At 36.9% G+C, this 23635-nt stretch overlaps 1 protein-coding gene across 3 annotated transcripts in view; it reads left to right on the top strand.

The window, feature by feature from the left end:
* The window catches only part of chst10 (carbohydrate sulfotransferase 10), a 118295-nt gene that overhangs the window by 40943 nt on the left and 53717 nt on the right, over window positions 1–23635 (top strand). Inside the window, exon 2 of one of the 3 annotated variants that reach the window (XM_058775486.1) lies at window positions 8355–8482. The exons of 1 other annotated variant lie outside the window; for it this stretch is intronic. In XM_058775486.1, coding sequence (XP_058631469.1) covers window positions 8380–8482 — 103 coding nt within the window. In that variant the 5' untranslated portion in view covers window positions 8355–8379. Of the gene's footprint in view, window positions 1–8354; window positions 8483–18709; window positions 20654–23635 lie in introns of those variants that run through there. One more of the 3 variants, XM_058775475.1, reaches the window with a different exon arrangement.

The following is a 23635-nucleotide window of genomic DNA, read 5'->3' as shown; positions in this document are numbered from 1 at the left end:
TTCTGTTTTCTCTAATGGCTTCATTCATCCACTTTAGCTCCCCTTTTGTATATACGCGTGAGTGTATGTATGTTTGTTTGTTTAGATTAGTTATGTGTGTTAGCGTTTAGTTAATAAAAGTTGTGTGCACAAATTACATGAGTTTCTGGTTCTGCCTTGCAAATTAATGTCCCTTTACGATTTTGACCCTCGCTACATGCTAGAGCTTTTATTAACTAAACGCTAACACACATAACTAATCTAAACAAACAAACATACATACACTCACGCGTATATACAAAAGGGGAGCTAAAGTGGATGAATGAAGCCATTAGAGAAAACAGAATGCAGTTATGGAAACTCTAAGAAAGGATATTTTCGTGGCCACAGAAAATACTTTCTTAAGTATTAATGCATTAGAATGCATTAATACTTAAGAAAGTATTTTCTGTGGCCACGAAAATATCCTTTCTTAGAGTTGATATGAACTTACACTGAATGGTCGCTGGACGACCAGATCAGTTGATGGCAATTTAATTCTGCTACAGTTATCATTGCCAGCCAATATAAATAATTGTAATTAATCATAATTAATTGTAATTATTTATAAACAATTCCCTTTTAAGCTAATTTGCAACAACTGTAACCATTTTAGCTGCCCTAGAACTTCTAGTTGGGGTGGAGGAGTTGCTGACATTTTTAAGGACCTGTTCAAATGCAAACTTTTGCCTGTTTTTGCTACTCTAGTTTTGAGTAGGGTTGGGTACCGAACTTGGTACTTGTAAGGGTACGGACCGAATTGCGTCGGTACTACAGAGTATCGATTCACATTAAATCATTCGGTACGAAATTTCGGGAACCTGAGAACCCATTTGGGCGCATACGAGAGAGAGCGAGAGAGACCCTTTGACATGATATCACCCCTGCAACTCTTTAAAACACAACACACAGGGCAAACCGAAATATTCTGAAGTGTGAGAGTAACTTCATGAGAATTTTACCATTTCATTTGAGAAAACCAGAATCATATACTGTACACACACAGAAACTTTACGGCAACCTGTCAAAATAAAAGTGTGGTTTAACATGTAACAGAAATATATTAATCTTGTATTACTTTTGTACAGTATAATGTACGTCTTTATATATTCCATTTACTGACTAATTTAAATAAAACAATTAAATTATAAAAATAATTATTACAACCACATTAAGGACTTAATTGTAGAAAAAAAATACAATTATTATTAAAACTTTTTTAAAGGAATATTCACAAAGTTTTTCTACCATGTATTAATTTTAACAGTAAACCTCTGTTTGTTTGCCAAAAAATAAAAGTGTTTCATTTTCATTGGATTAAAAATAAATAAATGTTTCATGCCTTCATTTGATTATCAGAAAAAATAAAACACAAGAATTTCTGGAAGAAAAAAAAAAAAAATTGTAGGGTCCTATTGTTCAAAATGTTGCAATTTAGAGTTTTGAACTTATTTTTTCACAAAAATAAATGTTTTTGTTATTACACAGAGAGTAAAGTACCGAAAAAAGGTACCGTTGGGTACCGGTACCAAAGTTCAGGTACCGATACCAGTAACGTACTGGTTCAAATGTGAACGGTACCCAACCCTAGTTTTGAGGTTTTAATGTGCAAAGTAGAACTCCACTATTTCGTGTTTTGATATGCAGACCTCCAAAATCTAACAATGACTTTTTAAAGGAGTTTTCAGATTTTCTATCTGACGTGGTCCCAAGTGCTGACAATCTCTTGATTCTTGGTGATTTTAATATACATCCGTGTTGTCCTTCGAGACCTCTTTCAAGAGAATTTGTACAACTTTTGGACTCACTCAAAATGTCTAAGGTCCCACACATAAGTTGGGTCATACTCTTGATCTTGTTTTATCATTAGGATTCTCTGTCAGTAATGTAACTGTTAGTGAGGCCGGACTGTCTGACCACTGGCCGATTTTGTCTGACAGTGTGATTGCCTGTTCTAACCCTGTAAACCAGTCTTCTACCTGCCTTTCATGGACTATTAACCCCTTCACTGCCTTGCAGTTTACCGAAGCTTTTATAGCCCTGCCAGCCTACAGTAGTGTCCAGGCAGCACAATGTTGATGAGTTGGCAAATAGTTTTAATTCCTTTTGTTCAGCAATCTTGAATGTCGTTGCCCCTCTCAAATCCAAAAAATCTAATCCAAAAAATCAACCATGGGTTAATAACATTAAAGCTTTAAGGAAGGATTGCAGATGGGCAGAAAGAAGATGGAAAAAGGATAGATTGCAGAGCAGTTTGTATAAATTTAATTTACATTTAGTCATTTAGCAGACACTTTTATCCAAAGCGACTTACAAATGAGGATAATAGAAGCAATCAAAACTAACAAAAGAGCAACAATATGCAAGTGCAAATGACAAGTCTGTTAGCCTAGCGTAGTACACATAGTAAGTTTTTTTTTTTTCTTTACACACACACACACACACACATACAGTGTATATATATATATTAGGGGTGTCCCCGACTAAGGATTTTCATAGTCGAATTGGAATTTTCAAATCTTGCCGATAGTCGACTGATAGTCGAATCATATGTTTGGGGGGTGAGATACATTACCAAGAGTCAAGTCAGACATAATTACTGACGTTAACACACCGGGAAAATGTGTTACGGACGCCTCGCAGACACAAAAATAATGTTTTATGTTTTGATTAAAAGATAGCATTAAACGTCAGTGAAACCCTAAGAATTCACAACATTTTTTACAATAGTGCTCTCATTATAACGTTATGTATATGACAGAAGTTATTAATGTTCTGCATTTCTTTTTTGAGCTGCACCAATGAAGATGACCAATAGAATGAAGCACTTGATAGCAGGTTTTTAATCAATGGGATTTAACTCATCATTTTTCTCATATAGAATACGCTTCATTATTTATACAACATAACGTTATATTACGACTTATAGGCTATCTGCACAAAATCCCCTGAATGCATGAACTTGTCTGCGCGGCTCTGAATGAACTCCTTTTGTGGACACGTTCTTCATGCAACAACGTGCAGAAACATGGCAACTAAACTCTACAAATTCACAGCGTTTTAAAATAATAGTGTTCTCATTATAATGTTGTATATATGATTGTCCCAGTCATAGTTATTAATATTCTGCATTGTTGTTTGTCCTGCTTGCGCTGCGCGCTGAAGAGATAATCACCGTAGTACTACAATGAAGCGCTTTACTGCAGCACAACTCGACCAAATGCATCTCATTATAGATAAATACACAATATATATAAACCGGCTGAAATGTTTTGAAATCACTTGTACCCTACCTGATCGAAAAAATCCAGTCTTTCACTCTGCCTGTGTCAGTTTGAGTCGTGTTAAAGTTTTAAGTCCCTGCCGCCAAGATGCTCCTCTGTCACGGATTATGGAAAGTGTAACTTAGGGGTGATTGGATTTATTCACGCTCATTAAAATATTTATTTAAAGCTTCCATCTTTTCAGATTCTTATTTACAGCATTATCTTAATAGGCTGTATATTAACTTATTGGGAGAAGACCGGTAGTTCTATGTGAAATCAGACATTGATCACCCCCATATAGCCAAAATGGCATGATCATAACACCTCTCTGAATATTCGACTGTGAGATTGGTAGTCGAATCAGGCTTCTTTTATCGAAGCATCGAATCTTGAACGGTTTGGCCGTGGCAAGCCGAGGCAACGAAGTTATGGCGAGAAATGAGAAACAGGAAGTGTCTAATAACTTTTGCACACTTTGTCTGATTTTGATCAAACTTCATCTTTTTGTTCAATATATGATGCCGATCACATAGAAGTGACTATTAGAAGTTATAGCGCCACCAACTGACAGGAGGGAGGAGGGAGTGTGTGATTTTCAAAATGCTTTGAAATCAGCCTTTTATTTTTACTCGATTTTCTTCAAACTTCACCAGAATAATGTCAAAACACAGCCTATGTAAAACTGTGAAGGGATTTCTGATAACTTAAAGACTGTTACTATGGCAACACGTCAAATGTTAATATTCTTTTCTGGTGTTTTTGAGACACTTAACATGCTTAGAATTTCTTGAAACTCAACACACACATCAGTATTAATGATAATTAGACACTGGCAAAAGCTCAGAAATGGGCATGGAGGAGACACTCTATAGCGCCTAGGGATGTAACGATTCACTCAACTCACGATTCGATTTGATTTACGATTCTGATTTCACGATTCGATTCACGATTTTTTGAATCGAGGAGAAAATGAGATTTAAGAAATTATAAATTAAATGTGTCCTTTTATTATTGCTTGGACAAAATGCTGCACGTTTCTTTGTGAAATTGAAATATAACACCATAATAATATAGCACTTGCATATTATTGCTCTTTTGTTGGTTTTGATTGGTTCTATTGTCCTCATTTGTAAGTTGCTTTGGATAAAAGCGTCTGCTAAATAACAAAATGTAAATATAATGTAAATGTAAATAACAAAACTAAATTGAAATTTTAAAACAAGCCCCAAATCAAATAAATAAGTAAAGTTAACATAAATAAAAGAAATCTCTTCATAAAAACAAAATAAGGCGTTGTCTGTGCTCTTTCCATTTAAAATTAGAGGCAACCACTGTCATGATCCAAACAAAGATGCTGCATACATGCAGCATGAGCAGTTTTTAATCTAAATTAGACTGTATCATTTCGAAATTTGAAGCAAAAACAGAATGGTGTGACTTCAGTTTTGTGAAACTATACATAGAAACAGCAGACGAGCTGAACGAGACGCAGATTCACTCTCTGCCAGCAGGTGGCGCTTTAAGCGTTCCCTTGGTTTCCGCTGTAAACAAACAAACTTATGAACAGAGGCAAGATGAAAAGAAAAAATACCATCTAAACTTTTCTAAAGTAAGTTCCCCTCAGACATACATTCATATAAACTCCTACCCCTAATTGAATCGCGATTTGTTTAGCATCTCAACCGATTTGAATCGTCACATATCTTGAATCGATTTTCAACCGGCTCGCGGTTAATCATTACATTCCTAATAACTTTTTTGACAAAAGTTGAGGGGTTAGTTTTAGCTATAGACTCCAAACTCGCTGCATACTGTATATTGTTCTCATCAAGCCCGACAACTTTCTAATTTACAGTCATTAGCTACGACCAACAGGAAGTCGGCTATTTTGGTTTGAATGTGGATTTTTGCAAAAATATAGCTGTGAATTAATACATACTCCTTAGAAGGCAATCAAACAATACACACCAAACTGTATGTACATGATGTCAAGATACTGAAGATGCTAAATTGTAAACAGATTTAGGGTATCTTGAACAGTGATGCTATGGCGATTTATTAAATGAACAGTTAAAAAAGATAACAGTAATTTTATTCTATCTTTAAAGTGCATGATCCAAACTCTTCAAATCATTTTATATATGGAGAACAAGTCATTCTGAGGAAAAATGCTGTTTCATAAATGTATAATGCTCAGGGGCCAACAAAAATTAAAAACTATCAGAGATTTTAATTGGCAGATGAAGACTGTAATACCAATGATGACCACCTGATGGAGTCATAGGATAAAAAATATTTTAACCCAAATTATTCAGCTTATTCTCAGTGTATTAGAATGAAACATAACTGCATAGAATCATTTCATATGGACTGTACAGTCAATATAGCTTTATATAATTATCACAAATGCTTATAGATCATTAAAATCATTTTTAAAAGCATATAGATCATGAAATTATTTTTTAAATTGCTTATAGATGATTAACATTAGTTAATGCATTAACTAACATGAACTAACAATGAACAATATGTTTTTACAGCATTTATTATACTTTGTTAATGTTAGGCAATAAAAATGTTTATGTTCATCTCTTAAGATAAGAAATATTTTAAGCCTGATATTGTACTACACAGTAAGTTTTAGTAACACTTCAGAATAAGGTCTCTTTTGTTAACATCACTTAACAAATGCAAATATATTTTTTACTGCATTTATTAATCTTTGTTAAGATCTGCAGATCCTACATCCTGACGTAACATCATATGAAAAAGTGAAGTGATCTACATTGTACATTTAATGTGTACATAATGGCATCTGTTTACTGATTAGATTCAATATAGTTTCTAGTGAGGGGGTTCTGCTGGTCTCTGTTGTTCCTACTGGGTCATTCCATGTCAGATCACCCAAATTTAAAAAAAATTCTGATATTTTTTTCTGATGAAAGACAGATATGTATAGTGATGAAAGCCAAAATATTAAATGTCATGGATGAATATTGACTGAGTAATACACTGTTTTGTAGACGGGGGTCAAAATGTCAATTTTCACCTGCGATTCAGAGCCAAATTACAGGGGGGTAAAAATGACTTCAGAAAGATGGCAGCATCATAATGTTATTTTTACACAGAGATTGGTAGGTCTGTTAGTAAAATCTGTTCACTTGAGCAATCTTTGTTGAATTATATGCCAATGGTGACCATTCAAAAATGGGGAAAAAGCACTTTTTAAGTTTTTCTCTAAAGTTTGCATGCTCTTAATTTTAAAGGCCCTATATGGTTCGGTTCCAGAGATATTGGAATTTCAATATGGCTCCAAGAGTAAATTGTTAAAATGTACATATTTTCAGTGGTCAAAAACCAAATGTGTGTCAATTTGCAAAAATATGATACTTCTTTTCTTTTAAAGAGGAATATCTGAAGAACAAATAATGTTGAAACTAGAGATGTATCTTGTTTACTTCTGTCAAAACAATTTCATTGAACATACCTGTCTGAGTGCCATAAATATTATTTTTCCAAAGTTTGCATGCCTATCACTCAAGAATTATTAAAGATATTGCAATATGATTTTAGATTCTAGTTCTTAATAAACTTTTTTTTTTTTTTTTTTCCCCTTTTGGAATCTTCATTTTCAAGGCCCTACATTGTTCAGTCCCAGAGATATGTGGGTCTCAATGAGGCTCCATTTTCAGATTGTTGAATATTACCTATTTTTAGTGGCTGAAAAGCAAATGTTGGTCACTTTGTATATATCTGATACTTATTATATTTAAAGCAGAATGTCTGAAGAATAAGTAATGTTGAAACTAGGAATGCATCTTGTTTCCCTCTATCAAAACAATATGCACAGAACATACTTTTTATTACTTTATAAAAGGGATATTACCTTTCTCTCAGTAGTGTATTCATAAGATTCTATATTTGAATCAGTTTCAGGGATATTTGGAAGAAGGGATTTTGTTCATTTAAACAGCTTCTGAAGCTACCAAAGAGTTCAAACACAGTGTTGTAAAATTGGCACATAATGCAACAAAGACTGCTAAAGTGAACAGATTTTACTAACAGACCTACCAATCTCTGTGTAAAAATAACATTATGATGCTGCCATCTTTTACCCCCATGTAATTTGGCTCTGAATCTCAGGTGAAAATTGCCATTTTGACCCCCCTCTACAAATTAGTGGATTACTCAGTCAATATTCATCCATGACATTTAATATTTTGGCTTTCATTACTATACATGTCTGTTTTTCTCCAGAAGCTCTGGTTGAGTTGACATGGAATGACCCTACTGAAAGTTAAGTGAACTTTGACGTGAAGTTTTACACGTCTATTTCTCGTGGCCAGGTGCAGCTTAAAACATTTGGGTAGTTAACTTTGGGGAGTAGGTTTGCTGAAACTCACAATCGGGTTGATTTCCTGTATTGTCTTTAGATGTTTTGATTAAGTGGTCACTTCTGAGGCTGTGTAAAGTAAACCCCTTTAAGGACTGCCCACTGAATGCCTATAAAATACAATGTATTACTGTCTTAATTAGACTTTTGATCACTGCAGCGCGTTCTCAATAGAGAACTCTGCTGAAAATACCCAAGAGTCTCCTGATCTTCGCTTCTGAGTTTCCAACAGTTATTAATAGTGTTTTGCACATTGGTCACATGCTTTTGATACATCATTAATGCATTAATGTGCATTATTGTAAATATCAGTTTTATTATATGTCCGCTTTACATTTGGAGTATCACAATCAAAAATCTAAATTGAATCTGCCTTTTCCTATTTTTATCCCTTAAATGCTTCATATGATCAATTGGGTGTATGTCTTTGGCTTTTGGGGGTTCTGGTTAAGGGGATAATTTAAATAAACTTAAAACAATTTTCACATAAATGCATTATAAAATGTTGCGTCACAGAGTTGGTGAGCAGCACACTAAACCAAACGATGTGCGGCAAATTTATTATCATAGCTGGAAAATACAGATGCTGTGTTAATTATGTTAATTAATTTTAATGCATACAACAGCAAATAATAATCGCAGAAACTAACCCATTCTATATGTTTTTTTTTTTGTAGGATTTAACAGCCTGTTCGTGTGCGAATGATGCGCCGTCATTGGTTGCTGGTTGGTGCTTGTGGCTGGGTGTTACTTATCCTTATGTTCGTCAGCAAGTTCATCAACTTCAGCTTCAGAATACCAGGCGGTATGTGTTTTATCACATTAGGTCAGAGTTTCTATGTAGAGATATTGGTTTAAAGTGTTTAGAGGTTTAAAGTCTTTTTTGCAGTGCAGCAACATTTGAAAACATTTTGAAAAATGTTTTTTTTTTTTTTACTAGTCACAAAAGTTTATCCTATGCATGTTTTTCAATTTTGCCAGTTTAAGCATTCAGTCAGTTTTTATAGAGGTCAAAAAGCATAGTCACGGAAAACACAAAATACTCCATTAGGGTTGGTCCGATAGACGATGCCATCGTCCATCACCGGTGGCTGATAGACATCACGATGTTGAGCCGGCATCGTGATCCCCACCCCCATACCTCCGCAATCTGCCGCATCCCAATACCGTGTTTGGAAAGAAAATTCTAAAGGGAATAAATACGAGATGGGAGGAAAATATATATTTCAATACATCGCCCAACCCTATACTCCATTAACCAGTAAAAAATAATTTGTAAGATTCGACAACCTCTCTGATTGGTGGATCTCACATTGTGTCCCTGCTGTTTGTAATACACAAATGCCTCTTTAGTGGCTAGTTAATGGAGTGTGGTTTGTTCCATTCCCAAAATCAGCCAGTAATCTTAAAAAATGCAAGCATTGAAGCACCATTATCAGGGTCGGTGTTTCCAGATGGGAGAGTATGCCACCACTTTTTTGACAGCAGTCTGCTGGTTTATAATAAATGTTAGCTGACAGCCCAGTCGGTTATGGTTCATAATCAATTCCTCACACTACCCAAAATGCCCTTCCATGCAATAAGAAATCAAAGAAATACACACCACTCTCAATAACGGTTGCAAATGTGTTAATATTTTTAATTAACACATTAACTATACAAAATAATTTACATTTATCAGATGCTTTTATCCAAAGTGACTTTTAAACCAAGGTTTAACCATAGTATTTGCAGTAAAACCACAGTAAAAAAACAATATCAACCATAGTTTTAATGCAAAGTTATTTCATGAAACTCTAGATGGCGCAGGTTGATGGGTTCTTAAAAGGGTTAGTTCACCCAAAAATGAAAATTCTGTCATTAATTACTCACCATCATGTTGTTCCAAACCCGCAAGACCTTCATTCATCTTTGGAACACAGGTTAATATATTTTTGATGCAATCCAAGAGCTCTCTGACCCTTCATAGACAGCAACACAACTGTAATGTTCCCAGGTCCAGAAACGTAGCAAGGACATCGGTAAAATAGTCCATGTGACATCAGGGGTTTAACCATAATTTTACGAAGCTACGAGAATACTTTTTGTGAGCAAAGAAAACAACATGAAGCGGAAGCAAGCACATGCGTCATTATACTCTCCGTAATGGCGGTACGCCGCTGCAGACGAGATAAGGAGGAGAAGACTTAGCATTTCTATGCTGTGAATTTGAATTTGGTCACAATTAATATAAACAGCAGAAATATGTACAATTAAATAGGATGACAATGTTGCAAAAAATTTAAATATATATTACAGCAAAGCAGACATTTCATTAAAATAAAGTCACTGTAGTGTCTTGCTTGAATTAGTTGCATAATTGCATAATTAGTTCTAGGCATATGACACCACAACTACAGGGTTTACAGTGATTTATGCTTTCACCTAATACTTTTGTTTGCTCATTAATAGGTTAAAGGCAAGCATTTCCAACTCTTGAATGACAAATTTAAAACTATTTCCTCAAGTCAACTGAGCCTGAGTCAGATGGATGCTATTGGTTCAGACACACATAGTTATTTAGGTCATTAGTTAAATAAACCTAAGGGTACAGTACAGCACCCAGGTTCACATTGCTAAGCCACTAGTTAATTTATCTGGGAGTCACTAGCCCAGAAACACATTTAATTCAAATCACTAGTTCAAGCTATCTTTTCAACCGTTCAGGTACACACAGTAATAGTCCACTAGCATTAAGCCATTCGACAAAGCCAACCCAGGCTCACATAGATAGCAAACACGCGGTTTCATGGCTTTCCAGAGTAGAGGTCTGCATTCCCGTGGCTCCCGACCAGATTTCTTGCGATGCGGGATTACATTTCCGAATAAAAGTACAGCCTGCACTCAGGACTGTTATGCACACACTGCATGCATTATTTGCAGGGTCTGTGCACGCAACATGTGCATAACGGTCCTCAGAGAAGGTGTTAAATATATGGCAAATCCGAGCTGCTTAAAGGTGCACTAAGCGATGAAAGCACCAAAACAAACACGCCCATTCCCCAACAGGACCTCGCCCCTATTTTGATATCTCCACTCCACACTTACATGCACAACCCTGGCATAAAGACGATTGTGGAAACAAGCGAAGATGACACACAAGCATATTCAAACAAAAGCCAACACAGATAGGTTGTGTGAAACAATGCAAAATCAACGTTACTCACCTATCAAAAAGAAACAACGCAACCTCGGAGTCCGATTCGAGCCCTTCCCGCTCCTTGAGTTCTCTCCACCGCTGGAAAGCTGCTCCGATATTTACGCGGGTCCTACCTCTTGCCTGATCATAACCCTTCTTTTTAATGTTTTGTTCCTCCGAAATTTTCCTCTTTTTCCTCCAATGTGAAAGACTGGCTGACAGCATGCCAAGACACATGAAAGCTGTGATTGAAAATCAGGGTTATTCCACCAAATATTGATTTCTGAACTCTTCCTAAGTTACAACATTAGTATTGTGTTACATATGAATATAAACTTGTTTTCTTTGCATTATTTGAGGTCTGAAAACACTGCTTCTTTATGGTTATTTTGACCAGTTGTCATTTTCTGCAAATAAATGCTCTTAATGACAATGTTTTTTTTGTTGTTGTTGTTGTTGTTGTTTGTTTGTTTTCCCGGAATTGGGAGAAATGTTGTCAGTAGTTCATAGTGAACTACTACTAGTTCAAGTAGATCTACTACTACTACTATTTGAACACATACCTATAAATATTAAAGCTAGAGAAACAATTTTTCATTGGTCTATTTTTTTTTTCCCCCCCAGAGCTGTATGTATATTTTACTCACTTAATTTAATACAAATGAAATAAATTCTTATTTTAGAAAAATAAATTCTGATGAATTCTTAATAAATTCGTAATTTACTAAAAATATATATTCTTTGTGTTGTTTTGATTTTGATAATCCATTTATTATTATGATTCGGAGGGCTTTGATGTGATGATAAAATGTAAAAACCTTTATTTTTTTCTTTCTTTTTCCTCACCATGTCACTATCGGTACATTCAAAGCAATGTTTTTGTAATGATCCATAATGAATTTAATTCAGTTATCTTTTCTTAATAAAACAAATGGAAGAGATATGTGCAAATCAGCTGGAAAGTTACTTTTGCCAGCATATATCCCAGCAAAATCACAAAAAGCTTTAAAAAAATTTTTAATTGCCAACATCCTTTTGTCCAATCTCTAGTCACATTTTCAAAACTCTAAACACAATTAGCACAACATCCGTCTGTTGTGACCATACCATTAGCACAATTTGTATTGTTTTCACACAATATGCAGTCAATTACCATGTTTCTAACATGCTTACATTTTCTTTTCATACAAGCTTACCCAAAACCAATATCATGGATCTTTTTAGTCATATTTACAAATGCTTAAACACAGCATGTCAGAATTGAAGACCTAATGTTCCAAACCTTAAATATAGTATAAAGCTTCTACTTCTGCTATAACAGCAGCTCAAAAGTATTGAAAAAATCTCTCTATATAAAATATTGTAACACTTTTAAGTAACAGATCACTGAAATAGCTGATTCTCAGTTGGAGGAATAGTCAGGTGTTGAAGCTCTTTCCATTACATCAACAATATAGAGTAAAAAAGACCTCTTTGAATTGGTTTTGTGGATGCAGAACAACACAAAGAATCAGAAAGAGAAAAAATAATGCCTGGGAGAGGAATAGTTGTAGAAGGTAGAGGAGTAGTTGGATCAGAAAAAGGGAGAAGAGGTAGGGGAGAGGAGTGAGAATGTGTGTTAGACTGTGTATTTTTTATGTTTGTTTGTTTTTTCCCCTTACACATGTGGAACCTATGAAAGTTTATTTCTGCCATGGAATATAAAGGGTAATGGGTAATTGTGACTTTATCTCAGAAATCTGACTTTTTTCTTCCAAGTTGTTCAAGTTGAGCTTTTATTGTCATTCTGCTACATGTGTGGACATATAGTGGAACGAAATGTCGTGTCTCGCAGGACCACGGTGCTACATACTAGTTAAACATAAGATAAACATACAACAATGCAAATATAGGAAAAACAATAGAGCTATACAACAGTTTAACCATCGGACTATACATATACTATAAATACTATAACTACTATACCTAGTTGACTACACATACACAAACTGAGACTGTACAAGAACTTTACATAAATACTGTACATGAAATTGTACTAAAGAGATATTTGTACATGAAATTGTGCAGAAAAATATATATTTTGTACAATTAAATTGTTCAGAAGAGAGATTTTGTGGGAAGCAGCGCATAGTGCAAAAGATTTAGAAGTGCAATGCTCAAGTAAACATTATTTTGTAGTGCAATATTCAAGTAAACATATTATCTGATTGAGTCTTTGTAGCAGGGAGTATTTATAGAAAGTGTCTAGTGTGCATATAGTGGGACGAGTGTGTTACTACAGGTGGTTTGTATAGCCCATTTACCTGTGTGTAGCACACTCAGAATTGCAGTTAGGAAAATTGTCAATAGTTATTTACAGTATGAGTTGGGGGGCTGAGGTGTTCATGGTTTCAGAGGGGGGACAGGGAGATTGGAGTTAAGAGCTCTCACAGCCTGGGGAAAGAATCTGACAGAACAAGCTTTGATACTCCGGTACCTTTTTCCTGATGGCAGGAGCTGGAAGAGGTTGTGGGAGGGGTGGGTGAGGTCCTTCACGATGCTGGAGGCCTTGCTGGAGCATCGGGCAAGTTAAATGTCCAGGATGGAGGGAAGTGGGGCACCGATGATCTTTGTGGCAGTGTTCACTGTCCGTTGTAGGGTCTTGCGGTCAGCAGCACTGCAGTTCCCATACCAGACAGTGATGCAGCTGGTCAGCACACTCTCAATGGCGCCCCTGTAAAAGGTGGTGAGGATGGGTGGAGGGAGACTTGCCCTTTTCAGCCGACGGAGAAAGTAGAGGCGCTGTTGTCCCTTCTTGTTGAGTGACGTGACGTTGGTGGTCCAGGTGAGATCCTTTGTGATGTGCACCCTCAGGAATTTAGTGCTACCGACTCTCTCCACGGTTGAGCCGTCGATGGTCAGTAGGGGGTGGTCAACAGAGTTTCTCCTGAAGTCCATCACAACCTCTTTTGTCTTACCCACATTGAGGGACAGGTTGTTAGCACCACACTATTCAGACAGCTGTGCCACTTCCTCTCTGTAGTGCGTTTCATCATTGTTGCTGATGAGGCCTACCACAGTTGTGTCATCAGCAAACTTGATGATGTGGTTGGAGCTGGACTTGGCAGTGCAGTCGTGGGTCATTCTTACATAGGAGTCTTTCTGTTCCAGGTGAATAAGAGCTAGGTGGAGAATGGTGGATATTGCATCGTCCGTGGAACGGTTTGGACGATATGCAAACTGGAATGGGTCCAGCGTGTTTGGGAGACTGGACTTGATGTGATGCATGACTAACCTCTCAAAGCACTTCATCATGATTGGGGTCAGTGCTATGGGACGATAGTCATTCAGACAGGACACATGTGACGTTGAAGATGTCTGTTAGGACATCCGTCAGCTGTGCAGCACAGTCTCTCAGTACACATCCAGGTATGTTGTCAGGGCCCGCAGCCTTTTGTGGGTTAATCCTGGATAGGGTCTTCCTTACATCGGCTGGGGAGAGACAGAGTACCTGGTCATTTGGAGATGTGGGTAGTTTCTGTGCAGGTGTGTCGTTCTGCATCTCAAATCGTGAGTAGAAGTGGTTGAGTGCCTCTGGTAGTGATGTGTCATCGTCACTGGCCTGTGGCGGGCCCTTGTAGTCAGTGATGGTCTGGCTTGCCACAGGGTCCGAGTGTCTTTACTGTAGCTGAAGTTGTTATTGATTTTTTTAGCATACTGATGTTTTGCCTTCTTGATGCCATGAGACAGATTGGCTCTTGCTGTTTTGAGGGCTGCTTTATCTCCTGATCTGAATGCTTCATCTCTGGTCTTTAGCAGCCCACGAACCTCTGCTGTCATCCACGGCTTCCGGTTGGCACGTGTGGTGATGGTCTCGGTGACTGTCACATCATCTATGCACTTTTTGATGTAAGCAGTCACAGTTTCAGTGTACTCCTGCAGGTCTGTGTGGTTGTTGTAGGTGGCCGCCTCTTTAAACATGTTCCAGTCTGTGTCCTGGAAGCAGTCCTGCAGTGCTGAAGTAGCATTTTCTGGCCATACCGTGATCTGCTTTTGAACCGGTTTGGCAAGTTTGAGAAGTGGTCTGTATGCTGGGATTAGCATGACAGAGATGTGGTCCGAATACCCGAGGTGGGGACGGGGTTCAGCTTTGTATGCGTTTTTCTCTGTTGTATAAATAAAGTCCAGTGTGTTGTTTCCCCTTGTTGCAAAGTTCACATGTTGGTAGAACTTTGGCAAAACTGTCTTTAGGTTTGCGTGGTTAAAGTCACCGGCTATGATGAAAAAGCCATCAGGGTTATTTGTTTGTTGTTCGCTGAAGGCGCTATACAGTTCACGAAGCGCGTCCTTAGCGTTTGCACACGGGGGAATGTAAACCACGACAATAACAATGGCCGTGAACTCCCGCGGCAGGTAGAACGGTCGACACTTCACAACCATAAACTCCACCAGTGATGAACAGTGTTTTGATACTACCACAGCATTGTTACACCATTCTTTGTTGATATACACACACAAGCCACCCCCGCGAGTCTTACCAGACAGTGATGAATCTCTGTCCGCTCAGTAGCAGTTTAGCCCATGCAGCTGAATGGCGGAGTCCGGGATGTTGTCCTTTAGCCATGTTTCAGTGAAAACAAACACACAACAATCCCTTGCCTCATGCTGTGTAGATCGACTTGAATTATGTCCAGTTTGTTTTCCAGAGAGCGAACATTTGAGAGCATGAGTGTTGGAAGAGCCGGTCTTGTGGGGTTAGCCCTCAGCCTAGTTCGTATACCTCCACGCTTACCGCGATTCCGTTTTCTCTCACACCGCTTGCGACGCTGCCTTGTGCGGGTAGCGTCAGTAGGCGAGGCCGCAGTTTCGAGCTCCGGCTTCAGCGGTAAACAAAGGCCTCGTAGCTTCTCAGTAGCCGCCGGCGAGAGTTGGTGTTTGTATGCGTTGCCGATATCCAAAAGACTTTGGCGATCATAGATGAGTTTTGGAGTGATTTCCTTATGAATTAACGGTAAATTGACACTATTTGGAGATGAACAGACGACATTAAAAGACATAAAAGCACCGTCTTTAGGACCCGGAGTAGCCGCTGCGTCTGACCGCGCCGCCATCTTGGATCGAAGATCCAATTGTGAATTTACAGTATCTCACAATTCTGATAAAGTCTGAATTGCAAGATGTAAATTCACAATTTCAATATAGGTCTGAATTGTGAGATAAAAAGGTCACAATTACTGTTTTTACTTTTTTTATTCTGTGACGGAAACAAGCTTGCATAGTAACCAAAGGCCATGTATGTTGGAATTTTTGTTGATCCCTGGCATCAGCTACCATGGGGGCACCATCCACATCGAACCCTCACCCACTGAAAGGTTCAAGGTTCCAACCGAGTTTCTGCATAGGGGACTCATTCAGTAATGACTAATTCAGTTTTAGATAGTATGTTGCCAAGAATGAACACAATGTAAAAATGTAAAAACGCAATGTTAAAAATGTAAAATGGTTTTCAGATAAACAGAAGGCTAAATTACAAAAAACTATGGATTTTTATATTGTCTATTATGTACAGGTAGAACTGAGACATGACAAGTAATGCAGTTTTTGTAATGTCATTAATTGTTATCATTTTGACAGTCACTGTATTATGATTGACTGTATGTTCCTATTGGATAGAAAACCAGTGCCAATGTTTTGATTGAATTACTTGATTTTGAATCATGTTTGCTGTGTTTTGATAGAGTTAGTATATATAGAAAAAGGTATTCAGCATTTTGAAATGTAGAGTTTTTATTTAATTATCAAAATGTGGTTTTGGCCAGAAAATGGCTAATTGTGTGATGTAGGTGTGTTGCTGTGTTAAGAGTTTAGAAAAAGTACTTTAAGTACTGGTAAACACTTTTTAGCAATTGAAAAAACTGTAATACAAAAATATATGGAATTCTGTTAAAGCAGTGCTCGTTGAAAAATAGTGCTTGTGGACTTCAGCATATTGTGAATAGTAGCATACAAAGCTGCCTATTCACAAATTCTGTAAATAATAAAGATTCAAAGACTACTTCTTCAAACTAAATATTTTTAAATAATTAAATAATTAGAAATTAATAATAATTCTGTAACGCTTTAGATTACAGCCCGCAATTTACAGCGTAAGTAAACAGAATTTCCAGTGTAACTTTTTCTGTAATTCTAGTGTACCTATTCAGTACCTCCGTGTAGGTATAACAGAATAATATGCGACATTTGGGGATTAAAGGGGTAACAACCTGTAAAATTACAAATCATTTATACTGTAAGTATTTTGAAACTAAGGGGTACCTATGTAACCGGCGTTGTGTTTTTTATGCAATAATCAGACAGACATCAGATGCCAGTTCAACTCTTCTTTATTCTGATAAGACATAAACAGCGTTTATAGACGTGTTAATTCGCCCTTTTTCGTTTCTCTCCCATGCAGTGAGACAGTGCAGAAAGGGCAGAGAGAAAGAAAACATTGAAGCAATGAAATTAAACATTTGTAATTAATCAGCATACCTGATAAGACATAAACAGCGTTATAGACTGACAATTCGCCCTCGTTTCTGAAAGATGAATGTGAAGTGCAATGCAATTAGCACGTGCTTTGAGTTCACATAGGACAGAAAAGTAATCAAATTTGATGAAAATAATCAAATATACATTAAAAATAATGTTGCAGATATGATTTAAATGACAAATTTAAGAGCAAAAGTAATTTAAAAGAAAAAGATGTAATTGGATTAATCAGAGCTCATTAGGAACCCACCTCTCCCATGCAGAGACAGTGCAGAAAGGGAAGAGGAGGTGCAAAGACAGAAAATTAAGACCAACATGGCGGTCATAAATTTAAGGGGGAAGGTGCGCACACACACAGACAGGCATATCAGGTACACGTTTGAACATTATTGTGTAATTCTATATGTATATGAACATAATGCTTTTCATACCTGTTACACCTATTCCAATATTGTGTGGTATATGACCTACTATGCTAAACAACAATCTTATGTTTGGGAGTGATTTAGCAAGATGATATACTATTTATAATTTTACATTGGTATTTTATTGTAGGCCTAGGTATTTTTTAACCATGGGGTACATATTCTATTATTAAAGGATACATGATGGAGATTACTGAACAACAAAACTGGACATCTTGTGAAACGAGCAGTGGCGGTTTTAGGCATGGGTGAACGGGGCAGCTGCCCGGGGCGGCATTTTTTCATGACATTTACATTTACATTTATGCATTTAGCAGACGCTTTTATCCAAAGCGACTTACATTGCATTCAAGTTACAGTTTTTACATTTTATCAGCTCTTGCTTTCCCTGGGAATCGAACCCATGATCTTGGCGTTGCTAGCGCCATGCTCTACTATTTGAGCTACAGGAAAGCTGACACGTGGGGGGCGGCACAAGCACTTGGAAAAAATAATAATAATCTGCGCCGCTAAGCGGTTTTCTATTATCTATCATATTATCTATCATATAACTGTGCGGGGAATTGGCAAATTGGCGCCCCTGCTTGTTGAGAAGGTACCGAACACAGAAGCTGTGTGAGAAGTGGAAAGGGGAGGGGGGTGCGGCCGCGGGGGACAGTTCACCTCTCCCAAATTAGTGGGACAAGTGGGCTAAAGTCAGTCACACCCAGGGGCGGGTGCTTAGGGTGCTGCAGCACCCCCTGTTTTTTTTATGTGGGCAACTGTTTAATTGTTGGGAATATAAAAAAAAAAAAAAAAAATCGGAGCGTCTATTTAAGTGCAAATAGCTATGTTGCTGGCAGAGGCTATTTACATTAACTCCACCCACAAATGTATGATTGGGATAGTCAAATATGCAAAAGACGGTTGCTAGGTGTCAGATTCAGTGGTGCAGATGGTAAAGTTTGCGTTACACTTTTTAAATTTCAAATCACATCAGAAAAGCATTTATTTTTTAATAAAAATGAAGGAAATAATCAAAAAGTTGAACAAAGTATCAGGTAGGGTTAGGATAGGTGTAGAGAGGGCTTTTGTCCCAATAAGGTGGCATCCATTTAATAATTAGAAATAAAATTAAAAAATTACACTCAAGTTGGATGGGCACTCAGAGGGGGTCTCACCCGGGGAGTAATTCAATGTAGAACCGCCACTGGAAACGAGTTAATGAGTTTCTGCTATGATTTATAATTCACCAGTCTAACTTACCTTATGAAAGTGTATTCATCGATCTCAGCCGAGTCACACCAGCAACTTTCCAACACCACTATCACCAAATACCTTGTATGATATACCATCAAGGTTCAATGCAGCTTAAAACAAGCTTACCTCTTTCCAGCTGTTTTGCAGAAAAATACATGATACAACACTTTTTCAGTGGATGTATACTGTGATGTTTTTATAGCAAAAAAAGTAGAGGGCTTAATTTGGCCATCAAACAATTAAATTAAAACCAGTGCAAGATTTATTTCTGTAATTACTGTGCAAACATACACTTGTTCTGTGTTTAAGTCCAACTTGTTCCTCCCTTGTTCCATGTAGTAACAGGGCTTTAATTTAAAGTGGTGCTTGTTCCCCCTTATTCCATGTCGTAAAATGTGGCTACAACATATTGCTCTAAAACGATTGTTGTATATACAGTAGGTCATACATACATAGTAAAAATCGCAGTGTCAGTTTAACACTTAAAGTGTCAATTTTAACACTACTAAAGATCATATATGGTCCCAATCTATCTAGTGTTAAAAGTACACCATTCATAGTGTTGAATTTTTTGTGTTAATATAGCAGTGTAGAAAAATTACACGCCGAGTGTGAATTGTTACACTTGCAATCGTTGTTCAAATTTTACACTCTGGGGTATTTAACACCCCTGGTGTTGTTTTAATCCTTTAAGTGTTATTAATAAAGTATTATTTTCAGTGCAGAAATAAAAATACTATTGTATGGTGTTAATGTACAAGATTAGACATAAAATCAAGAGTCTTCAGACAGATGTACAAATTCCAACGTTTATTTAACAAATGGGCAAAGTGGCAACTTTAAAGCATATACCAGATGTGTAGAGGTTAATTAGTCAGTCACATTCATTAAGTGTTGCACGGAAACATAAAATAGTTAATAAATCATCAAATTTACCTAGACAGGTAGATTTGAACAAGATTGCAGCAAGATACTTGTCGACAGTGTAGCATCCATGAATGATGTTCCTCGTTGTCCCATCAGCAAGCAGGCATGGCTGTGTGGTCTCTACAAGGTATTCTTCTTATTAGTGCCTGCAGATCAAAGAAAAAAATAACAATTAAGGTCAGCTCTCCAATTGATTTTATTTTTATTAGTCTTTCATATACAACACATATACAAGGGACATTTTTCCAGGTCCCTTGCAGCCTTGTGGTGATGGTGGAATCAAATGAAGGAGACAAATTGATGCAATATCGCTGCCCCATTCTAAATAACAGATATGACAACTTCAGCAAAAAATGCATGAACACAGAATATAGATAATAAATTAATATAGATAATCTTATTCTGAAATATTGTCTAACCTTAAACATCGGTTTCATCCTCCTTTACAGCTGATTCCGAGGTCAATCGTGTCCTTGAAGGTCTTGGGAAAAGCCAGGAACTTGGCTTCTTTGAAAAAAAAAAAGTGTAATGGAGCCGAGGAGACGTGAGGCGTACGGATCCATGTGCAAGCTTTTATTTAGAAACATAGTCAAACACAGGCAGGGTCAAACATCGGCAAACAGGTATGGCATGGGCAAGACACAGAGTAATCCTAGGACAAGCATGGGTCGACGGTCGGCGAACAATATCCAACAGGGTAAGGCAGAGAGATAATCCAGGTACAAGAGCAATAGTCCAAGCGAGGTGCAAACAGAGTCCGAAACGGCAAGGCAAAGGGTTAATCCAGGAAACACGGGCAGGAATCAAAACACGAGAAACCAGGCAAGGCAAGACTATGACAACTAAGTGAGCTATCAAGTAGAGTAGAGTAGAGTAGAGTAGAGTAGAGTAGAGTAGAGAGTAGAGTAGAGTATGTAGCTATCGCTAGGAGAGTGATAAATGCTATACAATACTCGGCGATCTGACTAAGGAAGTGCATGGCTTAAGTAAGCTGTGTGATCAGTGCAATTAGCTGTGTGTGTGTGTGTGTGTGTGTGTGTGTGTGTGTGTGTGTGTGTGTGTGTGTTGTCAGTGCAATGGATGATGGGTATTGTAGTCCATGGGTGACGTGCAACAGTAGTGTAGTGCAAGAGTCAATTTTATGGAAGGGCGACCTCTGGTGGCTATTGGGCGGAAGGCCACAGACCGGATTCGTGACATAATGACAATATGTCTCTCAGGAACCATTCTGCTAAACTGATTGTGTAGTCACACAGTGGCTCTGTTCACAACTGGCATTAGCATGCATCTTGGGTGATGCACAAGTGAACAAACAAGACGCATATGGCCACATTCTTTTATTACAGGGTTAGTTCAAAAATGAAAATTTCATCGTTTACTCAACCAAGACTTTCGTTATCTTTGAAACACAACTGAAGATATTTTAATAGAATATAAGATTTCTGTCCCTTGATTGACGGTCCATGCAACTACCACTTTGATAATTCATAAACTTCACAAAGAGATCTAATCCATACGTATCATGTGGTTTAGACCAAATTTTCTGTTTATGATCCCTGATCAATGTTTAATTGTGAAAAAAAATAAATAAATTCAATCTGTTCATTGTATAAAGTGATCGAGTCTCTTCAGAAAATTGTGACTAAACCGCTCGATTCATTTGGATTACTTTTATGATCTCTTTATAAACTTCTTGAAGCATCAAAGTGGTAATTGTGTAGACTGTCGATGGAAGGACAGAAATCTCTCAGGTTTCATTTCAAATATCTTCATTTGTGTTTTGAAAATGAATGAAAGTCTTGCAGGTTTGCAATGACAGAGTGAGAAATGACGACAAGTTTTCATTTTTGGGCTTTATGTGTTTTGATGACTTAAATTAATAATTAGTAAATTCCAGGAGTGAACATAAGCAGATATTATGTGGCTGCCCAGTTAAATTATAATTTTTCATATTTGTTTATGTGTTTAAAATTTTTACTGTACACAGAATAACATATAAATGACACAGACTCACAATTCTGGCTTCATCTTCAGCGATCCTGCTCACTCCATCACTCTCGCTCAGTGTCATCAGACTCCCAGTTTGCAATCTTATGAGAGGAGCTTCCTTCCACTGTAAAACCTAACAGTTAGGGTAACTCAAACTGATTGAGTAAACCGATTGCCTTAAAAACCTGACAAGTTAGGTTAACTCAAACCGTTTGAGGAAACTTATTGTCTTAAAATATTTAAGTTTTTTAAAACTAATAGTTATGAGTACTCTGAACTTATTTCAGTTGAGTTCACTAAATAAGATATATGCCCAACAAGTCACGGTAACTCAAACCGTTTGAGTAAACCAATTGCCTTAAAAACCCAAGTTAGGATAACTCAAACCATTTGATGAAACTTATTGTCTTAAAACTTTTAAGTTTTTAAATCTAACAATTATGAGTGCACTGAACTTATTTCAGTTGAGTTCACTAAAATAAGATATACATTGCAGTTAAGTAATTAAGTGATTAATTAAGTGCTGATTGAGCATTAGTGATGAACACCTGCTGTTAACAAACAGAATCACTGACAGAAAGAGAAACACAAGAACAACAACTGACTTTAGACACATGCTTAGATGAAATCAACTGAAATAAAATGCATTAAATCTAAAAATCTGATTAAACAACCCCACAAACAGCATCACCAGCTCCACTTATTAATAACAAGACTGACATCTACAGAAGATCTTATTGAGAATTAACTAAGGTTTAGATGTTGATTTATTGTTTCAATTGAAGTAACCATGTTAGAGATCAGTGTCTGATTTAGTTGGGCTCTTGACCCTTGACTTCTGTGTTAGTAGTTCTGTTTCTTCTCTTTTGTAGGCTGTTGTAACCATGTGTTCTTCAAACATGTTTGCTATAACTCAAAAGCCTAGAGGAAATGATCAGTAGTTGGTTGTTATATATTTATAATGACATTCATCTATTAGTGAGCTGATCTCATAGAGATTTAACATAGACTCATCGTGTCTAATTTCTGATTGAATGAACGTATTGATTATAGTAAAAGCGATTTTAAGAGCCACTGTTTCTGTGATAGTCAGTTAATATAAAGTACTTTCCAAACAGTTTGTCCACAAAAAGTTTTAATCTATGGTAGCAATTGGACTCACACAGACATCAAGAACCAGCTTGTGAACCTCAACAATGGTGACCATTAAAAAATAAATTAAAAAAAAATCATGCAGCAATGCATGCTGGGAGCCATGGTTGAGTTTTGTACTATGCTAGTACCCAGCATGCATTGCAAAATTATTATTATATTTTTTTAATGGTCACCATTGTTGAGGTTCATAAGCTGATTCTTGATGTCTGTGTGAGTCTAATTGCTTCTGTAACTTAAAACTTTTTGTGGACAAACTGTTTAGAAAGTCCTTTATATTAGCTTACTGTCACAGAACCAGTGGCTTCTAGAATCGCTTTTACTATAATCAATACATTCATTTAACCAGAGGTTAGACACACAATGAGTTGTGTTTATTCTCAATGAGATCAGCTCACTAATAGATGATTGTCATTATAAATATATAACTACTGATCATTTCCTCTGGGCTTTTGAGTTGCAACAAATATGTTTGAAAAACACATGGTTACAACAACCAGAGAAAAAGAGAAAACAAAAAAAAGCTACCAACACAGAA

Source organism: Onychostoma macrolepis, chromosome 01 (assembly GCF_012432095.1).
Source record: "Onychostoma macrolepis isolate SWU-2019 chromosome 01, ASM1243209v1, whole genome shotgun sequence".
NCBI lineage: Eukaryota > Metazoa > Chordata > Actinopteri > Cypriniformes > Cyprinidae > Onychostoma > Onychostoma macrolepis.
Note: the sequence above shows the minus strand (reverse complement) of the source record. Positions and strands in the feature narration are given on the sequence as shown.